The sequence below is a fragment of the Myiozetetes cayanensis genome, unplaced genomic scaffold (assembly GCF_022539395.1).
Source record: "Myiozetetes cayanensis isolate MyiCay16 unplaced genomic scaffold, myiCay2020 scf3, whole genome shotgun sequence".
Lineage (NCBI taxonomy): Eukaryota > Metazoa > Chordata > Aves > Passeriformes > Tyrannidae > Myiozetetes > Myiozetetes cayanensis.
In genome coordinates this window covers 12,885,549-12,903,214 of record NW_026087521.1, presented here as the reverse complement: position 1 = coordinate 12,903,214, position 17,666 = coordinate 12,885,549, and the positions used below count along the sequence as shown (strand labels likewise).

The 17,666-nt window shown below is 40.7% G+C and overlaps 1 protein-coding gene across 4 annotated transcripts in view; it reads right to left on the bottom strand.

Moving 5' to 3' along the window:
- The window catches only part of LHFPL3 (LHFPL tetraspan subfamily member 3), a 246,487-nt gene that overhangs the window by 67,668 nt on the left and 161,153 nt on the right, over positions 1 to 17,666 (bottom strand). For 3 of the 4 annotated variants that reach the window (XM_050323650.1, XM_050323651.1, XM_050323649.1), the window contains exon 2: positions 12,242 to 12,478. In XM_050323650.1, coding sequence (XP_050179607.1) covers positions 12,242 to 12,478 — 237 coding nt within the window. Of the gene's footprint in view, positions 1 to 10,870; positions 11,218 to 12,241; positions 12,479 to 17,666 lie in introns of those variants that run through there. The other variant, XM_050323652.1, reaches the window with a different exon arrangement.

Below are 17,666 nucleotides of genomic sequence, written 5' to 3'. Positions count from 1 at the left end.
GCTCAGAAGAGTCCTGCATGTTCCTGGTGCTCTTGCATGTAAGACATCTATGCTTCAAGGCTTGTAAGAGCACACTACAGAAGGCACTTGGTGAAGTGATAAGCACAGAAGCTGAGGATGGCACCACTGAAAGCATGTGTGCTCACATCCATGGGCATAAAGTAAGGATTTGGGTGGAAAGAAAAATAATGTGAAGATGCCACTAACCCTTTCAGGTGAACCAACTGGACCCAGACTCAGACTGTTGGTTGCTGTTCTCCTACTGGACCTCATAGCACCATAAACTTCCCTCCCTGGACTTCTCTTCATATTTCTTCACTAAGTCAGATCTAGTCTTTGCCTATAAATTAGGAAAATTGGTCCCTTCAGAAGTAGACACCCTATGAGAGCCAGAGACCAAAGAAGAGTGGTCTTTGGACTTCCTCTTCGCATGCAGCTCCAGCTTCTCCAGAGGTTCCCAGTTTGTCCTTCCAAAACCACTTCCCATAGTACAGAAGGCAAAGGTCAATATTGCCCTGTCCAAAGAGGGGTTTTGAGACTAATATTGGATGAGCACATAATCTGTATATATCTGCAGGCACATTAACCGCACTGAAAGGAAATGGATGAGCTTCAGTTGGACTCAGGGAAGAAGGTGACACCTTGGCAAATTGTTTGTGACCAGGATCTTATACAGAAATTACTCTGAAATATGAAATCCTATCAGTTCATGCTGTAATCCTCAGTACTTAGCATTTTTATAACATTTTTATACCTATATTTGTGTCTGAGTACAACTTTTCTGCCTCTAACCTTTGTGAGAACTGCTTGATAGATGAGCAGACACAGGCTCGGATGTCAGCTGCTCACTAGCGTATAAATGATTGATCAGTGTATAAACCTGCTCATCTTCTGGCATCATTGTAAACATACAAATTCTAATCATTTCACAGAACCCTTTTAGGGATTTATTTAAGATAAGCTTGTCAGTCCCCTTCAGGAAAATAGCTGGGCTGGTGGTTATATGGGAAGATTTATTGTACTTAATAATATGTCATCTTTGTCCATATGGGCTAAGAATTAACATCTACAGAGCAGCAGGGAGCATACTTACAAAACTGAGGCAGAACAAAGGAGGGCAGTTTTGTTCTTTAGACAGCTACTGCCTCTGCTTGGAAGTGCTGAGGCCACATGGCAGTGAATGCACAGAGATTTTCAGCCATCATTTTAAATTCAACAATAACATGTTGCAGGCTGAAAGGGCACAGAAATTCCCCCTTTACACTGATACAAATTTTTATTCTCCCAGAGTAAAGTTGATGCTTATCCATTTGGCATTACTTCTTTCCATGTTGTGAAATCCAGAATTTTTACTAAGGAGGCAAACACTGTTTTTGTGGCTGTTTCTCTAAGTGCAGCACTTTTGTACTTTGCCAGCATGGCTTCTGTACTGAATTTCTAATCAACTTTTTGACAATGTTTTCTGCTCCTTAATATTTGAAGCACACTGAATGATTTCTAGCACACTTCCACTTTCTCTAGTAGACCAATACTTGTCTCTGCAGGATATATGATGTCTGATCTTTATTGCTTTATCAGTTTTATTTGCAAGGGATCAGCCAGTTGTTATTGCCAGAGTGGTATGATAGTTCTTCAAAGGAAATGTGGATGTATTTGATACACATCAAACATTAAAGCACCTGAAAAATAATGTTTGAAACTCTGTGCTCAAGAATTAGTATAAGTAAGATTCATACAATTAAGATTCATGATCATTTAAAAATTGTATGAATTACTCTAATGGCTAAAATTTACTCTTGCCTTCTAAAATCCTTACTGATTTCACAGGATAAAGCCTGCCTCTCTCCCCTGCATAATCATGTCCAACATGCCAAGTGCAAAAGATTTGAGGATTTTGGTTCAATAATCTACTTAAGAATAAAAAGAACAGTAGTAAACATTTTGCACAAAATTAGTCCACTTTAGTTACACCAATCTAATTTGGCTTCTGAACGTGCTCTTTTTGAAGTAACCATTAAATAACAGAATTATTGTACTTTGTAGAGATTCCAGATGCATCCATTTTAGCAGGCATTTACATAACACTGCTATTTTTCTCAATTCTTATCCACTGTGCATGCATCTTTCACATATATTGTTATAAATGTAAAAGTACAGCTAATCTAGTGCCTCTGTGTACAGGAAGTTAAAAAATACCCACATTTACATGTAATTGCTGGTAGCAATGCTGGATTTACTGGATTTACTCAGTATTTCAAGATTGCCCACCTGAGTTGTCCACCTGTTAGACCCTACAGGGCATTCAGGGTCTCTGACTGTACCAGACAGTGGGGAGTATTCATACTGCAAAGATCTACCTTTATTGACTGAACTATCCAAAGGCAGTGAGAACTGCCTGGAGGAGTGTGGAAGGAAAACAAAGTTATAGGAGGCACAGAATGCCCTGACATTATTAGTTCTAAGAACTGAACCTATGTTGGTGTGCTTTCGTGTCTCAATTCAGCACACATGTAGAAAACAAAGAAGGTGGCTCCTGGTGTCCTCATCTTCATGTCTTCTCATCTCCTAGTGAGGAAGGAGGAGATAGACTTGCACCATCTGGATTTTCTCCATACTGCTGTGAGCCAGTGGCAATCTCCATTTCCTTTCTCAGATGCTGTGGTGAAGAGGACCAAGGAAATCTTCGTGTCTGTTGCCAAACGGCTCATTCTGTAAGCATGGTCAGATGCAAAATGATACATCAAGGAGTAAGAAACACAGGCCCACACTGAGAGAGCATGTGGAAAGCCAGCTGAGCACGGGCTGGAGCAATGCTGCAGACAGAATGGCTACTGAGTGTCTTGGCTGCAGAAGAGGAAACACTGAGCAGAAGCAGAGGGGTTTTAACACCTCTGGGTACAGCAGAGTCAGAACAGCTCCTGGAACAGTGTTCAACTCTGATTCCACATTTTACACAGCTGGAGGGGACTCAGGCCTGCGTGATACTGGAGAGAAGTTTAAATGGCCATGCTGATCCTTTCAGCCTCCCTCAGGCACAAAGTCATACAAAAAGCAGTGAGTTTTGGTTTCAGCATGCACGTAGTAGAGAGGAACAATACAACCAGAGATTAGGAGAGAATCACTTGGGAACATCAGAAGTCAGGAACTGAGTGAAATAGCATATAGGAATGAGGGTCTGTCTTATGTCAAATGCTGTCACCCAGAAGTGTGTAAATGCACGGAGATGAAAGAGCATTTTAAGATGAATAACGTTGTGCAATGACATCCTCATCCCAGCTCATTATCATCCTGAAGATTTTTAGATTTACAAAACTAGGGTGAAGATGGTTTTTAAAATCAAATCTGCTGTGGTGCTGTAAATATATTTAATCAAACAGGATTGCAGCTAAACATCTATTTTCAGTTTTACCATGTCTGTTGAGTACATTTCATGCTAAATGCCCTTGAATTAGGTGCATAAAAATATTGATGACAGCTGGAGTGCTTACATGCCAAATGTCTGAAAGATTTAACATAATAACATGGACCATGTGATATGAATAAAACACTTTCTTTAAAAGCACGAATTAAGAAAAAAATGTCCTCCAGGTATAAGACACAGGAAAAACTTTGTTAAAATATCTTTGTATTATAATTTCACTTGTTTTCTATTGTGTACATTTCTAGCAACGGAAGTTAGTACACAGCTATAGAAATCTTGAGTGCAGTATTCTATCAAGAAAAACTGTACAGACATATCAAAGTCAACAGACAAAGACCTCAGCAGAGCACAGCAGAGTCCACACAACCTTGTGCAAAGCAGGGTCATTCCAGAGCCAAGGAACTAAAATATATATATATATGCCCTAACCTGGTCCTGTGCCAAGGCCAGGCTTTCCAGGCATCCAGGGAGAACTCAGTGAGAACAACAAACTGGAGTCCACCAAACTTATTATTCAGGAGAAGATGAGACATTCCAGATTATCTCTGTAACTGGTCCAGAAATAACATGAATAGTTTCAAGGTTTCAGACTAAAACCATATGACTGGCTAAAAAAATCTACACTGTCAACACCTAACAGGCCAACTTCCACTTGTTACTGTAGTAAGTTGTGCCTGTAACAGAAAGCATGGAGAGCCAGATATCTCAAATATCTCATTAGGTATGACTTAAATGTCTCACTGAATGTAAGTTTGGGGAACGGGGCTGTTTGCCTTCCTTTCATCTGGATTTTTTGATAGCTCCTTTATTCTAAAGCTACTGACAACAAACAGTCTTTGTTTCAGTTGACTCTATGCCCAGAAAGGGAGAGCTTAGCTGCATTTATTTTCAGGTGTTTGCAGATAGAAAATTATTCTAGCATCATGAAACTGCTGAAGAAAGTCTCAACAAATTCACAGTGGAATGAGATATTGAAACAAATGACTTTTAAAATAATGACAAAGATTTTAAAAAAAATACTGGAATTTGCTTCAAGAAGGAACAATTACAGCTCAGTGCTACAGGCTTCCTCTGTGTGTGAGGCCAAGACATTAAGGTTGGTAGGAACATATGGAGAGCGCAGACAGCTCTTGGAAATGGCATGCTGGACTGGGCAGCAGAAATGTCCTCTAGATCAGCTGTTCCCAGTCATAGTCCAGATTCTTGGCACAAGCCTGTCTTCATTATTTCGTCTGCATGAACACTTTGTCAAAAAACATTTATGCAAGAGCAGCTGAGTCATGAGCTCTCCCATTCTCTGATATTCCTCCTATAAACATGGTTCCTGTCAGTAAGGGAGAAGGACAGAGGGCTATTATAATCTTTCTGTGTGACTAGCCCTACCTGGAATGAAATACGTGCCAGCTACTTCCCTTTTATATTTCTACGTATTGTGAAATATCTCTGACTTTTTTGTTCAAAGTTCAAAACACCATTTCTAATGCAAACCCTAGTGATGGTACAGTCAAAGTTGTTGCCTCTTAGCTCAGTAAATACAGTCTTGTTTGTAACAGGGCATAGACTTCCTTTTAAGTTAACAACATAGGTCTCCAGATCTGTCCAGGCTCATTAAGGACTTGTCTTGACCAGCCTGGAGATTTGTTGGTGGCTTGTAGCAGCACTGTCTAATGACTTTGTTCCCCATTCCCGTCCGTCATCCCATGCTGCTTTTTAACACATCCCTGCTGTGGCTTGCTGTGCTACAGAATTTTCAGCTGAGCACAGAGCCCATATAATTGCATTGAGTTGCCTATACTGTTTTTAAGAAGAATTTTTTGAGGCTGCCTTTTTTTGCTACCAGTTCCTGTCCTTTAAGTTCCTGTCCTTTAAGTCCCTCCTATCATGAGCTCATTAAATGGAATGATAATTTCTTTAACTGAGCTATTGTATGAGACTCCTTACAGAGGGTAACAGCAAGTGGGATACATCTTTCTATGAGACAGAGGGGAGTTCACTGTGTTTTTCCTTCATTAATCAGTGGGGAACTAGGACTCTTTATTCATGGTCTCCAACTTCCTTAGCTAAGTAATTAATGCATATGTTTAGGACTAATTTTACTTTCTCATTATAGAAAGTAGAGCTGGAAGGGAACTGTTGGATCAGCTGATGTATCAATCAGCTCTACTGCAAGATTGACCTTTATTTAATAAGGTATTTTAATCAGCTTTCAACTTTTAGTTTTGATGTCTCATTTGCTTCCCCTTAAGAGTATCATCATTTAGCATATTGGTAAAGTATTTTCTTGATAAAGTACTTTTATAAGGGCTTAATCTTAGAATACATACATTAATAATAATTCCACCATAACTTGCCTTTTCTAGTTCATTTTTCATTGCTGAACCACAACACATCAAACAAAGTCAGTCTTGTTCCTCTCCATTTAAAACACAGAGAAATGAAAAAATCAAATGACAGGTCCAGTAAGAGAATCAGGAATCAGCTATTCTGAACACTGCTCCCATGCTTTTGCATTACTGCCACTCAATACCAAACAAAAAATCTAAGTAGCTTCTTGCATACATATGCACGTGCTTCTCACATGCTTGTAAACACAAAAGTTTCTTTTGGAAACTTCTCATTTGGAGTCCTCACCCTTTGGCCAGACATTTTCAAAAGGAAGTCCTGGAATTGTCTTGTATGTTTGTATCAAAGAACCCTGACTTCTGGCCTCGCTTCCCCATTTCTTCTCTTCAGTTTCTACTAAAACCTCCAAAATAGTTCGTTGTTGGGGATCACAGCTGGAATCTGAGAACATTCAACTTAAAGAAAGAACATCCTCAAGCCGAGGCAGTCAGAAGATCAGTGTCCTACACAACATACTGTAGACTGCTGTGAAGAGGGAAACCAAAAATCCTCTTGCTTGAGCTGTTCTGTGTCATGTGACAGAATTCAACAAACACTGGGCCAAAGAGTGCATGACTCTAAGACACTGCAAAAGAAGATTCTGTATTTGCTCCAATGGCTGTTCATACACTCCTTGAATGAAACCTCATACTGTGGGCATACATCCTCCAGCAGTGCTATGAGTATCTTCACCCTGCAGAGATTAGGTTCTCTCTGATGCGAAACACAACGAAATCTCCAGGTTTATCTTGTTTTTGTTTTTTATAATATTATTTATGTAGTTGAAATCACAGGCAAATGATTGCCAATGTTTAAAGAAGGAAATCTTGGGGGGAGGGGAGATGTATAAAAAAAATCTGTTAGTTTGGCTTCAAGCTGTTTTTAGATGAGTATGTCTTGTACTACTTGCCTACTGTTCTTTTACTCAGAGCTCCTTGTAGCTCCTTGTAGAGGTGATACCTGAAGGAAAATGGAGTATAATTGAAAAATGAAATTAACAAGTGGATCTAATTGCAATGGTGGTATGATAGATGAGCCATTTATTGGTTGAAGCTGAAAGAGGGCATGCCAGTTCTTCACAGCTGTGGCAAAACTTCATTCTTGGCTGACATGGCACAGGATCATGTTTTGAAGCTTGAAATGAGGGCCAGGAACTCCCAACATGGAACCCATGACTGTGGGCTTCAAAGAAGAGTCTGATTTTTCCTTTGAAAAGGAGGATATTTCAATACTTCTTATTTTGAGGCAAGACATAAACCTTTTGACATAGTTTCAGATTCCTCTGACCACCTGCAGCCTGGCCAAATGCATGTGGTGGGCTTTCTACAGTTATGCATCACAGATCACTCCCCAGTGAGTTTCTTCCACATTTGCCTTCTCAAATGGGAAGTCAAGTGGCCAAGTTGATTCTGAGTTCATAATCACCTTAAATGCTTTGACATGGAGCCATACACCAAAGGAGCAAGAGTTTGAAGTGGGTGACTCTTGAACTCTTTAGAAAGGAAGGATAGAAGGAGACTTGAAGAGAAGTACCAGTATAAAAAAGGGAAGAGAGTAACAGAAATCTTGCATTTTATTTTCAACAACATTTTTATTTTTGTAATGTACATGCTAACTGAAATGAAAACATGCATACACTGACTTTTTATATTTCATGAGGAGTTATGGGTACAGATCTTCACAAAGAAGGGACTATATAATTATATCATACAGAGAACATGAGTATACAAGGGTATACATGTTGTTCTGCCTGGATTTGTGCTCCTTATCACTACTGGGGCTGATGGTAATTCTTTTATGCATTGTAGCTATACGGGAAAACTTAAATTGGTTTTTCATGGTTATTTACCTAATTTTGAACAAGTTGGCCTGAATGTTTGTGAATTCATGCCACGTGAACTACATGCTGATAAGCAGGGCTTTGCAATTTTGCAGTGGTTTGCACGTCTTGTGACCTGAGCTATTTTCCTTTTGAAGAATGACAGCTGATGTGCACCCTGTCATGTTGTCCCTCCATGGGACAGGTGAGCTGCTGGCCTCCTGTCACTCAGCTTCAGAAACTAGGGCTTTTGCAGAAGGTTTTCTGTTGCAGCAGTGACATGTGGGTAGGCAATTCCTGTTTATAGAAGATGATTCTCTCTCCAAAGGTGCACAAGTCTCCATGCAATACTATTTTTTTAAATTTTACTTTGTCACCAAGAAAGCATGTTCTTAGGTTCTATCTTTTTCATGTTTACTCTACAGGTCCTGCAGCTCTGTCAGATGTATGGAGTCAGCCTTCTACAACCTGGAGAGAAATTCAGGTATAAATGTCAACCAACTGGCAAGTCCTGGGTTGGGCATCCTGCACCGAGCTCTGTGACGAGCGAGCTGCAGTGTGGCTGTTGGGAGAGATGTGGTGTAGTCTGAGTCCATGTAAGTTGCAATCACTGTAAAGTAGATGAATCCCTCAAATCTTTTATCTCCTAGCACCTTTTATCTATTTCAGCTCTAAGCTTGTAATTCCTGGAAATTTTTACTGTAAATATCTGTGACCATATGGGCCCCAAAGATGAATCAAATGTTAAACATAAACAGCTTGTGAAGCTGTTCTATCCATTAGAAAAACCACAACTCTTCACAACGTACATCATCCACCTGCTCTGACTGAAACTACTTAACAGAATAGTGTCTTCTGAATGCTCTTGTATTTACCACTCATGATGCAGACCATATTAACACTTTCTACCATAAACATAACTGCCTTGCATTCACAATTTCTTTCGGAAACTTCTCATTTGGAGTCCTCATCCTTTGGCCAGAACTCTATTTTTATGTCATTAAGACATTACAGTTCAAAATGTTAAATCATGTAATTGTACAACACATCAAGGTTTATGCCTGATGTTGATGGCTGACTCAAAATGGTGTTGAGGAAGCTTAAAGCTAAGATGAATTCTGACTATTTTTGTTATCACCCTGAATGCCATTAGTTTAATGACATACAGGCCTTTAAGTCATAACCATTAGTTCCTATAAATTAAAGAAAACCACGCAATACTGTTGTCTTCCCTACTTTTGCTAATGGCATAAAGATAATGGGAAAGTCTTTTTATAAACACTTTTTTTTTTCAAAAGGAAAAAGTAATGGATTATTGTGTAAAATTTGCATGATTGGGAAACTGCTTTAAATAGACTATAACCTGAAGAAAGTCTGCCAAACTTGAGTTATATTTCTCAGATGTGAAAGCTGCATGGTAGTTTACTCTCACACCGAAGAAATTAAGAAATGAATAAGCACTATTTTTATAATGTAGTGAAAAAAGCAAACTTTCATTTATGGTAAAAATACAGCCATCTTCTCCCATGACTAATTTTAACAGTCCAATTCCTTATTTATAAGCATTCATTAACCTAGGCAAATATACAGAACTGTGGGCATCAAAAGCAGAGAGCAGGTGGACAATTCAGCATGGTGAGTCTACAGAAAAGCACAGCTTTTACTTTTTCAGTCATCTTCTTGCATTTTTACCATCCTGTTGTTTAACTGTTTCTTTGCCACCAACACTCAGAAACAGCTGCAGGGCCAGGTACTTGCTCAGCTACCACAGACTCTCATTAATAAGCCTGTGGGAGCTGATCATCAAAGGCTCCTGACAGAACTATTACATGATTAAGAAAACAACTGCCCAGATGTCTGATCATTGCCTAGTAATTTCTTGTCCTTGAAGTTTTTTTTCCACATAAATGAACACTGTTGTGACTCTCAGACCTAATTTGTATTTTACTCCCTACTGAGCTACTGCATAATGTCATCTACATGCACAGGACAAAGTCCCAGCAGCAGAGGATGAGCTGATAGGGCAAGTAGAGTTTCCTCTCAGGTACAGTGTTGAATGCTCCCCAGATGCATTCTCCTGTAAAGCCATGATGGAGCCACGACTTTCCCTTAAGGGGACGCTTTAGTTATCACTGTCTACAGGATGTCCACGCCAACATCACCGTGAAGAGGAAGGAGCCACTGGGATCCCACCCAATGGACAGCCATGACTATCCAGCCATAGCTTTTATGCCTGGAAGGCACCAGCAGGACACAGGGATTCATCCTTGCAAAAGGGATGTTCCTCATTCATATGTGCTAATCCAGAAGCAGAAGACAGCGTAAAGCCTGAAGGTAGATCTCAGGCAGATGGGGGGGAAGAGAGGATGGGAGCATGTCTAATATTCATGGCTCCTTGTTATGAGGACTTTGACTTCACATTGTAAGAGCAGCTTGGAAAGCTGAGGGGAGTATTGCTTATATCCTTAGTTTTCTTGTCTGTGTTGGAAGGCATGCTAGTGATATTTGCATGTGTCAGTACTTCAGCACCCTGACCATTTCCAAGAGAGGCATGGCTACTCTGCATGCAGACTGCTGCTGATGAGTAGTTCTCTTAACCTGAAAGGGAACAAGAGGACACAGTTTATAGGGTAAGTGTCAAAGCCCTCTTGTGTGTTCAGGGCTGGAGCTCTGCCTGGTAGCAACATATGCAGATGAGGAAATGCTGGAGGGCTGCAAGGAGATTTAGACTTGCCCTGTTGTTGCTTAGCAGAAGCTTTTCATGAAAAGGGGAGAGAATGTCCTTTTCAGAAGCGAAGTTCACTCTTCTTCTTTTAATTTGAAAGACAGTTTAAAAAGTGGTGATCATTAGGCTTGACTGTGAAGGGAAAAGTGGGGTAGGTCCCCTTCTGTTGAGTTCTGGTTTGTCTTGAACCCAGTGGTGTGGTATGTGTTGAATCCAAGGAAATTGAGCTGCTGAATGATTTTTTTTTTTCTGACATGCTGTGGACCAAATGTTCTGGCAAGGCCCTGTGCCAGCGATGTGAGAGGTGATGAGACTCCAGAAGCTGTTTTTTCTCACAAGGTGCCAAAACAGATGAGTTTCTTTGATACAAGTAGTTGTTGTGTACATGAGCTCTGTGTGGTGTAGACAAATCAGACACAACGGCAATGCCAAAAGGACTTGTGGCATAGCTGTGAATGCCCTTCTGATAAGTATTGTAATTTTCAAGTGCAGATGAATATTATGCTTACAGAAGGGCCACAGGGACAGTCCTTGAAACTGATGCCCTCAGTTTACCTGCAGAACAGATGTACACATGCAATTGCAGGTGACATACTCTTTCTTAAACACACAACATTAGTATGCTCCACCCAGGTCTGGAATAGTGTGTGAAGTTCAATCTTCAAGTCCATTTATCTTTGGGCTGAGGGTGCTGACTGCAATCCAGCAAGCAGGGGCCTCTGTGCTGGTGCTGTCAGGTATACAGATAATGGTCCTTCTAGAGCAGGACTGAGACCAGCTATTTTTGTATAACACAGGCTGCCAAACAGCTTTTGATTTCCAATCCAGTGGTGAAAGGCTCCTAATATCTCTGCTATTATTAGAAGCAACCTACAAAATTACAAAGGTGGTGGATGAGTTGAATGCAGAATCCTGCACTTGGAGACAGTCAGTGAAACTAGCAGGGGATCAATTTGAAACAGATAAAGGAAAGTACTTCTTTAGCAGTCAGCAGTGAGCTTCAGCCACACAGTGCTGGAGAAGCCGACAATATCAGCAGGTTTAGAAGGGATTAGACAGTTCCAGGGACAACAGGCCCATTAAAAAGACAAGGCAGGGACGTGGCCTCTGTGGTATCTATCACATCAGATACTCAACTGGGATACTGGGGGAGCACAAGGGGAAGGGCCTGCAGAAATAAGCCAAGCTTGCACACACACACAAAACATTTCTCTTCTCACAACTGCGTGATAAAACTACTGGTCCGAGACAGTTTCATGTTCTTAATCTAGAAATGTGTTTTATCCCCAATGCACTGCATGAATATTCAGTTACTACACCATCCCAGATTCCCATGAGCTGACTAATGAGCTCAAAGCAACACAATTAAACAGGAACTAGGAGTCTTCTTCATTCCTGACTCTGATCCTTAGTCCACTGGTGCTTTGCATTACAGGCAGTCCCATTACACATCTCATTGCCAAGTCCCCAGCACTCCCCACTTACTGTGTACTGTGCTAACAAATATGCCATATCACAGACATTCGTATTACAATGCACAATCCTAAAGGAACCAAATGAACAAATCTTGCATGAGGTACAGAAAAAGATGGAGACAGTGAAACTGAAATGGTAATGAAATACTGTAAAATGAGTAACACAATAACATCCCATCTACAGCTCTAAAAGCTAAGTCATGCATAGTGCAGCAATTATGGCAATTTCAAGCTTTCTTAGATTTTTGGAGGCTGGAAACCAAAACTACCTCTTGCCTCTTGCATTTATTCTTTCCCAGCAATGTAGGAAGTAAGCCAGCATGACAACTTTTAAGCATAAAATAAAATGAAACTGATTATTGGTTTTAAGCAATTGCCCTCAAGGCCACCCAACAATAGTGTTTCTAAAGCAGTCCTACCTTTGTTTTCCAACTTGAGCTCCTCTGCTAGCAAGCTGTCTTGTCTGTTTCCAAGCACAAATGCCAGAAATGAGAGGATCAGGGCATCCAAGATTCCAATAATTGCCAGGATATATGCCCAGCGGACTGAACAAGCCCCCAGCGTGTACTTGTCTGTCTTTTCACCACACATCCGTTTTACCTCATCTGAATCCCAGCCATCAGGAAAAATCATACAACCCAGGACGAGACAGGCAGCTTGGAGAAAAAAGAAAAGGAGAACAATGGGATAATGAGACGAAAATTTCATTTTGATGAGAACCTACACAGTTATCACTAAAGCAATGTACTTTTTCATTCTGAGCTTCAAAGCTAGGCTACTAAAACACAAGTCACAGAATTACATGCTGTGATTAAGTATTTAATACAAAAACCTGAGATACAGTATCAATTGCACACCTTGCTTAAAAAAACCTGTTACATCCTGAGTCACTGGTTAGATTTCATATCACTACAATCACATTTTCCTAGTGAGACCGATTTCTTAATTTTAAGATGAAAGGATCACACAAAAACAAAAGGGCAAAATGATTAACAACCTGGATATTGAAAGGAAACACTGGGTTACTGTCAAGAGGTCAAGCAAACCAACCAGGTTAAAATAGAGGAAAAAAACCCCCTATCACTTCTGGTAATCTAAGTGCTCGTAACACACATAGGTAATAGAAAGGGACATTTTTCTTGTCAGTTGGCAGTACCCCTTTAACTGAAATATGTTTTATGCATAAAATTTGTGCTCCTTAAAACACAACTAATGACATTGTTCTTCTAGGAAAAATAAGTTATCAACATTACTGTCAGCTTCTGATCTGGTTTACCTGTGGAGCCAGCCCATGACATCTCAAACACAAAAAAAGTGCTGGTCCTTTTAACACCAAAAGAAACAAAAAGCCTTTACCTGCATGGAAAGACAGCCAACATCGATCACTAGCTCTGCTGGGCAGGGGCAACTGTACTGTGGCAGGAACAAAGGCCACAGTTGTTCCCATGGGATTCTTCCAAGAAGATCCCTCAAGAGGCTAAAGTTAGCTCTCCTGAAGTTGTAGTGTCAAGCAGCACACCATTTCTTGTGAGATCCTCCACTACCTATGACAAGAAGTTGTCATCAAGGTCTTACATGAACCTCCTGGGCTGTTTGTGCTTTGCTGTATTTCTTCTCCAGCAGATGTCAGGGTAGTTAAAGTTCCCCACAAGAACCAATTCCTGTGACTTTCAAACTGCTTCAAGCTGCCCATAGAAGGCCTCAGCCCCTTCCTCCTCATCAGTGTTTGCCTGTAGCAAACACTCACAGCAATGTCACCCTTACTATTCTGCCTTTTTATCCTAACCCGTAAGCACTGGACTTGCTCATCATCCACCCCAAGACAGACCTTGACACATCCCAAATGCTGCCTCATGTAGTGGGGCACAGTGAGTGAGGCCACTGCCTTCCCAGTCTGTCTCTCCTAAGCAGTGCATAGCCCCACATGACAACATTCCAGTCAGGTCAGCTATCCCATGCCTCCATTGTTGCAATCAGATCAAAGCCCTGTGAGTGCACACAGATCTCTAGCTCCTCCTGTTTGTTCTCCATTCTGTGTGCATTTGTGTATGGGTATTTTATAGAACTATTTGATTGTGTCAATATCCCAGTAGGAGTGCAAAGGGATGCCCCATTGTCCTATCTTGTGGTTGTGTCTGCTTGTGCTTGATTGAGATAGTCTCACCTAAGCCTCCTTTTGTTACTAGTGTGGTAGCCATAGTTCTTTCCTTCCCACATTTTTTCTCTCTCAAGCCTGGCTATGTCCCTGCTCCCCTTCAAATCTAGTTTAAAGCTCTCTCAATGAGCTCTGCTAACTCCTGAGCTAAGATCCTTTGAGAAGGTGGGATCCCATTTGTTGTTGGCAGACTTGGTGCTGTATAAAAACTGACCTATGATCAAACCCCCCTAAACTGTCCTGGTAACACCAGTCTTGAAGCCAGGTAGAGTCATCTTCAGCAGGAGAGAATGTAGAAATACATAAGAAAAAATATTAAAAAAATTATGTTGAATGGGTTCATTCCTCAGTTTCTATTGCACTTAAGAGAATCAGAAAACCCATATGCTTTCAGTAGTTTTTTGTACTGTCTTTTCTAACTTGGAAACAAGAACATTTCCAGCATTAGCCATTCTTTCTTAGTATAGCTGATGAGATACAATGGTTCCTAAACCATCTTTTATAAGTCTTAATGTTATATGGATACACTATGCTCTAGATTGCAGGTAAATGTGCTAATTGACAAGAACACATTGTGTGGCTTTCGGCCTTTTAAGCACTTGTTGAGCCAGATCTCTGCTTTGAAACCACAGCTGATACACCAAGTATCTCATGCAACCAACAGCTGCTCTCACTGTGGGAACTGTGACAACTTTCTTGTCTTTCCTGGACAAGCACAAGCACTGTCAATTTGCATAGCTATAATGTCCAAATAAAAACAGACTTACACTGGATCAGTACAATGAAATAGTGGAAAAGAGATGTGTAAACAGAGCTCAGGAATGCTAGTTTCCTTTCGACAGCTACACAATTGCTGTAGACAAAGCCTTGAAAGCATGTCTGCAGAAAACATCTGACATAGAATAAAAACTGCACCTAAGGCATTTGAAAAATTCTTCCTGAACAGTTCATTTGTGTGAAAATATAACAGCTTATGATACTTTCAAGGACAATTAGATCCGAAACAAGGACGATTAGGTAAGGACCAATCTACACAAAATATGCAGATTGGACAAACTGTAAATTGCCTATTGCCTGCCTTAACTCATTTACACAACTACAGAAGATCTTCCAAAGATTTTAGAGACAAACAGTAAAATAATTTGTTTTCTTGAGCTGGTTACACACACTTCCAGAAAGATTATTTTTCACAGTCAACATAGGCATTGCCCTCACACTTGCAAGGAACTCCACTGAAATGATGCAGCCAATCTGCAAATTTCTGGTGTTCATAAAAATGTCCATATTTACCCAGTTAACTGTGGGCAACAGTCCTTTTCACTATATAACAGCAACAACCAAAGCCAGTTTACTTTTATTAATCATCCCCAACATAAGAGGAAGCTTAATGCTCAGTTAATGATCAATAGATGTGGGATTTTTCTGCTAATTGTCCACAAATAATTAGTAAATACTGACATCTCTTTGGTTTTTTATTACATAGCAGATCAGACATGTTCTTAGTACTTCCTAAAAGTAATTTAACTTTGTTCTTTTCCACCTAGGTAATTAAAAAACTGGACCCTTATCTCAGGAATTCAGTGCACAGCTTCCCAGCTGTGTTCCTCAGATTTCCAATTAACGCATCTTTCCTGAATTCTGTTCCTGCATGCTTTGATATACTTGCTTAACTTTCTGGAGTCATTCTGTTGATTGCAGTTGGACTTTTCTTGGTAATAAGACACACAGGCAAATGGTGGCTGGACTAGATTCCTTTGCATAAAGACAGTTATCAAAGAAGGGATATTATATTCTCCTTTCCCTATACAGTTAACATGCTTTCTACTTGACGTCCACTTGGTCAACATCTTCAGATGCAGGAATAATACGTTACCTTTAAAGCTCAACATAAGTAAGATTAGTCAACCTTGAGTCTTTATTTGTTGAGGGAATATTTTGCACTGAATACCTTTACGAACACAGGCTTGCTCAATAATATGAAACATGTATCAGCTACAAGACTGAAAAGACAGGTATGAAATCCACCCACAGATCTACTCTGCATTGCTAGAAATTTTTACATTTAAATCCTTCTAAGGAGGATTAGAAGATTTTTCTCTAGAAGGAAATTGCTTTCAGTTTTAAACAAATTTGAAAAATGGAAATAATTTTATGCAATTTCAGTGAAACTGCTAAGAGATGATTTTATAACACAAACATGGGTCCTGTATCATTGTCTAAAATTCCACTTTCTCTAATAGCAATGTGACTGAACTGGAAACATAACAAAGGCTACTGCTGTTTTACTACTACATAGTAATAGTGTTCTAATGAATTCAGAAACTTCTGGATTTGAAAAGTTTGCAAACTGAATGAAAAGACTTAAAAATCATCAGTTCCTACAGAATTTTTGATTCAAGTAAGGCAAAAGTTAAATCTATATCAGTCTTCTATGTGTCATCTGAATACATCAGATCAGCATCACCTTCCTGAGCCTGTGGGCAGCCCAGCCTAGGACCTCTGCAGCTAATCAAGAGCTTTCATGAGAAGAAGCAGCAGGGGGAAATTGATAAATGACTGACTAGTGTCACTGACACCATTCAGAACCATTTGGGCAACTGTACAACTTAGGAGAATCATATCCACATCATTTTTCCTTTGCTTGCTTGAGAAAGCTCCTGGCAGGATTATTGCCTGTGTAATGAGAGCCCTGGGCTTCCTCCATTTCTTCCTCTCCTTTGACGACAAGGTGACCCACTTAGTAGAGGAGGGAAAGGCTGGGAGTGTTGCTACTTACACTTTACTAAAGCCTTTGACCTTGTTTCCCACAGTATTCTCCCAGAGAAACTGGCTGCTCGTGGCTTAGACTGGCATAATTTTCATTGGGTAAAAAAGCTGGCTGGATGGCCAAGCCTAGAGAGTGGTGGTGAATGGAGTTAAATCCATGTGGCAGCTGGTCACAAGTGATGCTTCCCAGGGCACAGTACTGGGGCCGGTCCTGTTTAATATCTTTATTAATGATGTGGGTGAGGAGATTGAGGGTGCCCTCAGTCAGTTTGCAGGTCATGCCAAGATAGGCAGGACTAACTGCTGGAGGGTAGGAAGGCTCTGCAGAGGGATCTGGACAGCCTGGATTGATGGGCCAAGGCCAATTGTGTGAGGTTCAACAAGCTGAAGGGCTGGATCTTGCCCCTGGGTCACGAGAACCCCATGCAGTGCTACAGGCTTGGGGAAGAGTGGTTGCAAAGAGGCCCAGAGGAAAATGCCCCAGGGGTGCCGGTCAACAGCTGGTGGAACATGAGCCAGCAGTGTGCCCAGGTGGCCAAGAAGGCCAAAGGCATCCTGGCCTGTATCAGCAACAGTGTGGCCAGCAGGACCAGGGCACTGATCATTCCCCTGTACTTGGCACTGCTGAAGCCACAACTCAAATCCTGTGTTCAGTGTTGGGACCCTCACTCCAAGAAAGACACTGAGATGATGGAGTGTGTTCAAGAAGGGTAACAAAGCTAGTAAGTGGTCTGGAGCGCAAGTCTGATGAGGAGCAGCTGAGGTAGCTGGGGTTGTTTAGCCTGGAGAAAAGGAGGCTCAAGGGGGACCTTATCATTATCTACAAATACCTGACAAGAGGTTTTAGCCAGATGGGGAACAATGTCTTCTCCCAAGTAACAAGCAACATGATAAGAGCAAAAGGCCTCAAATTGCTCCAGGGG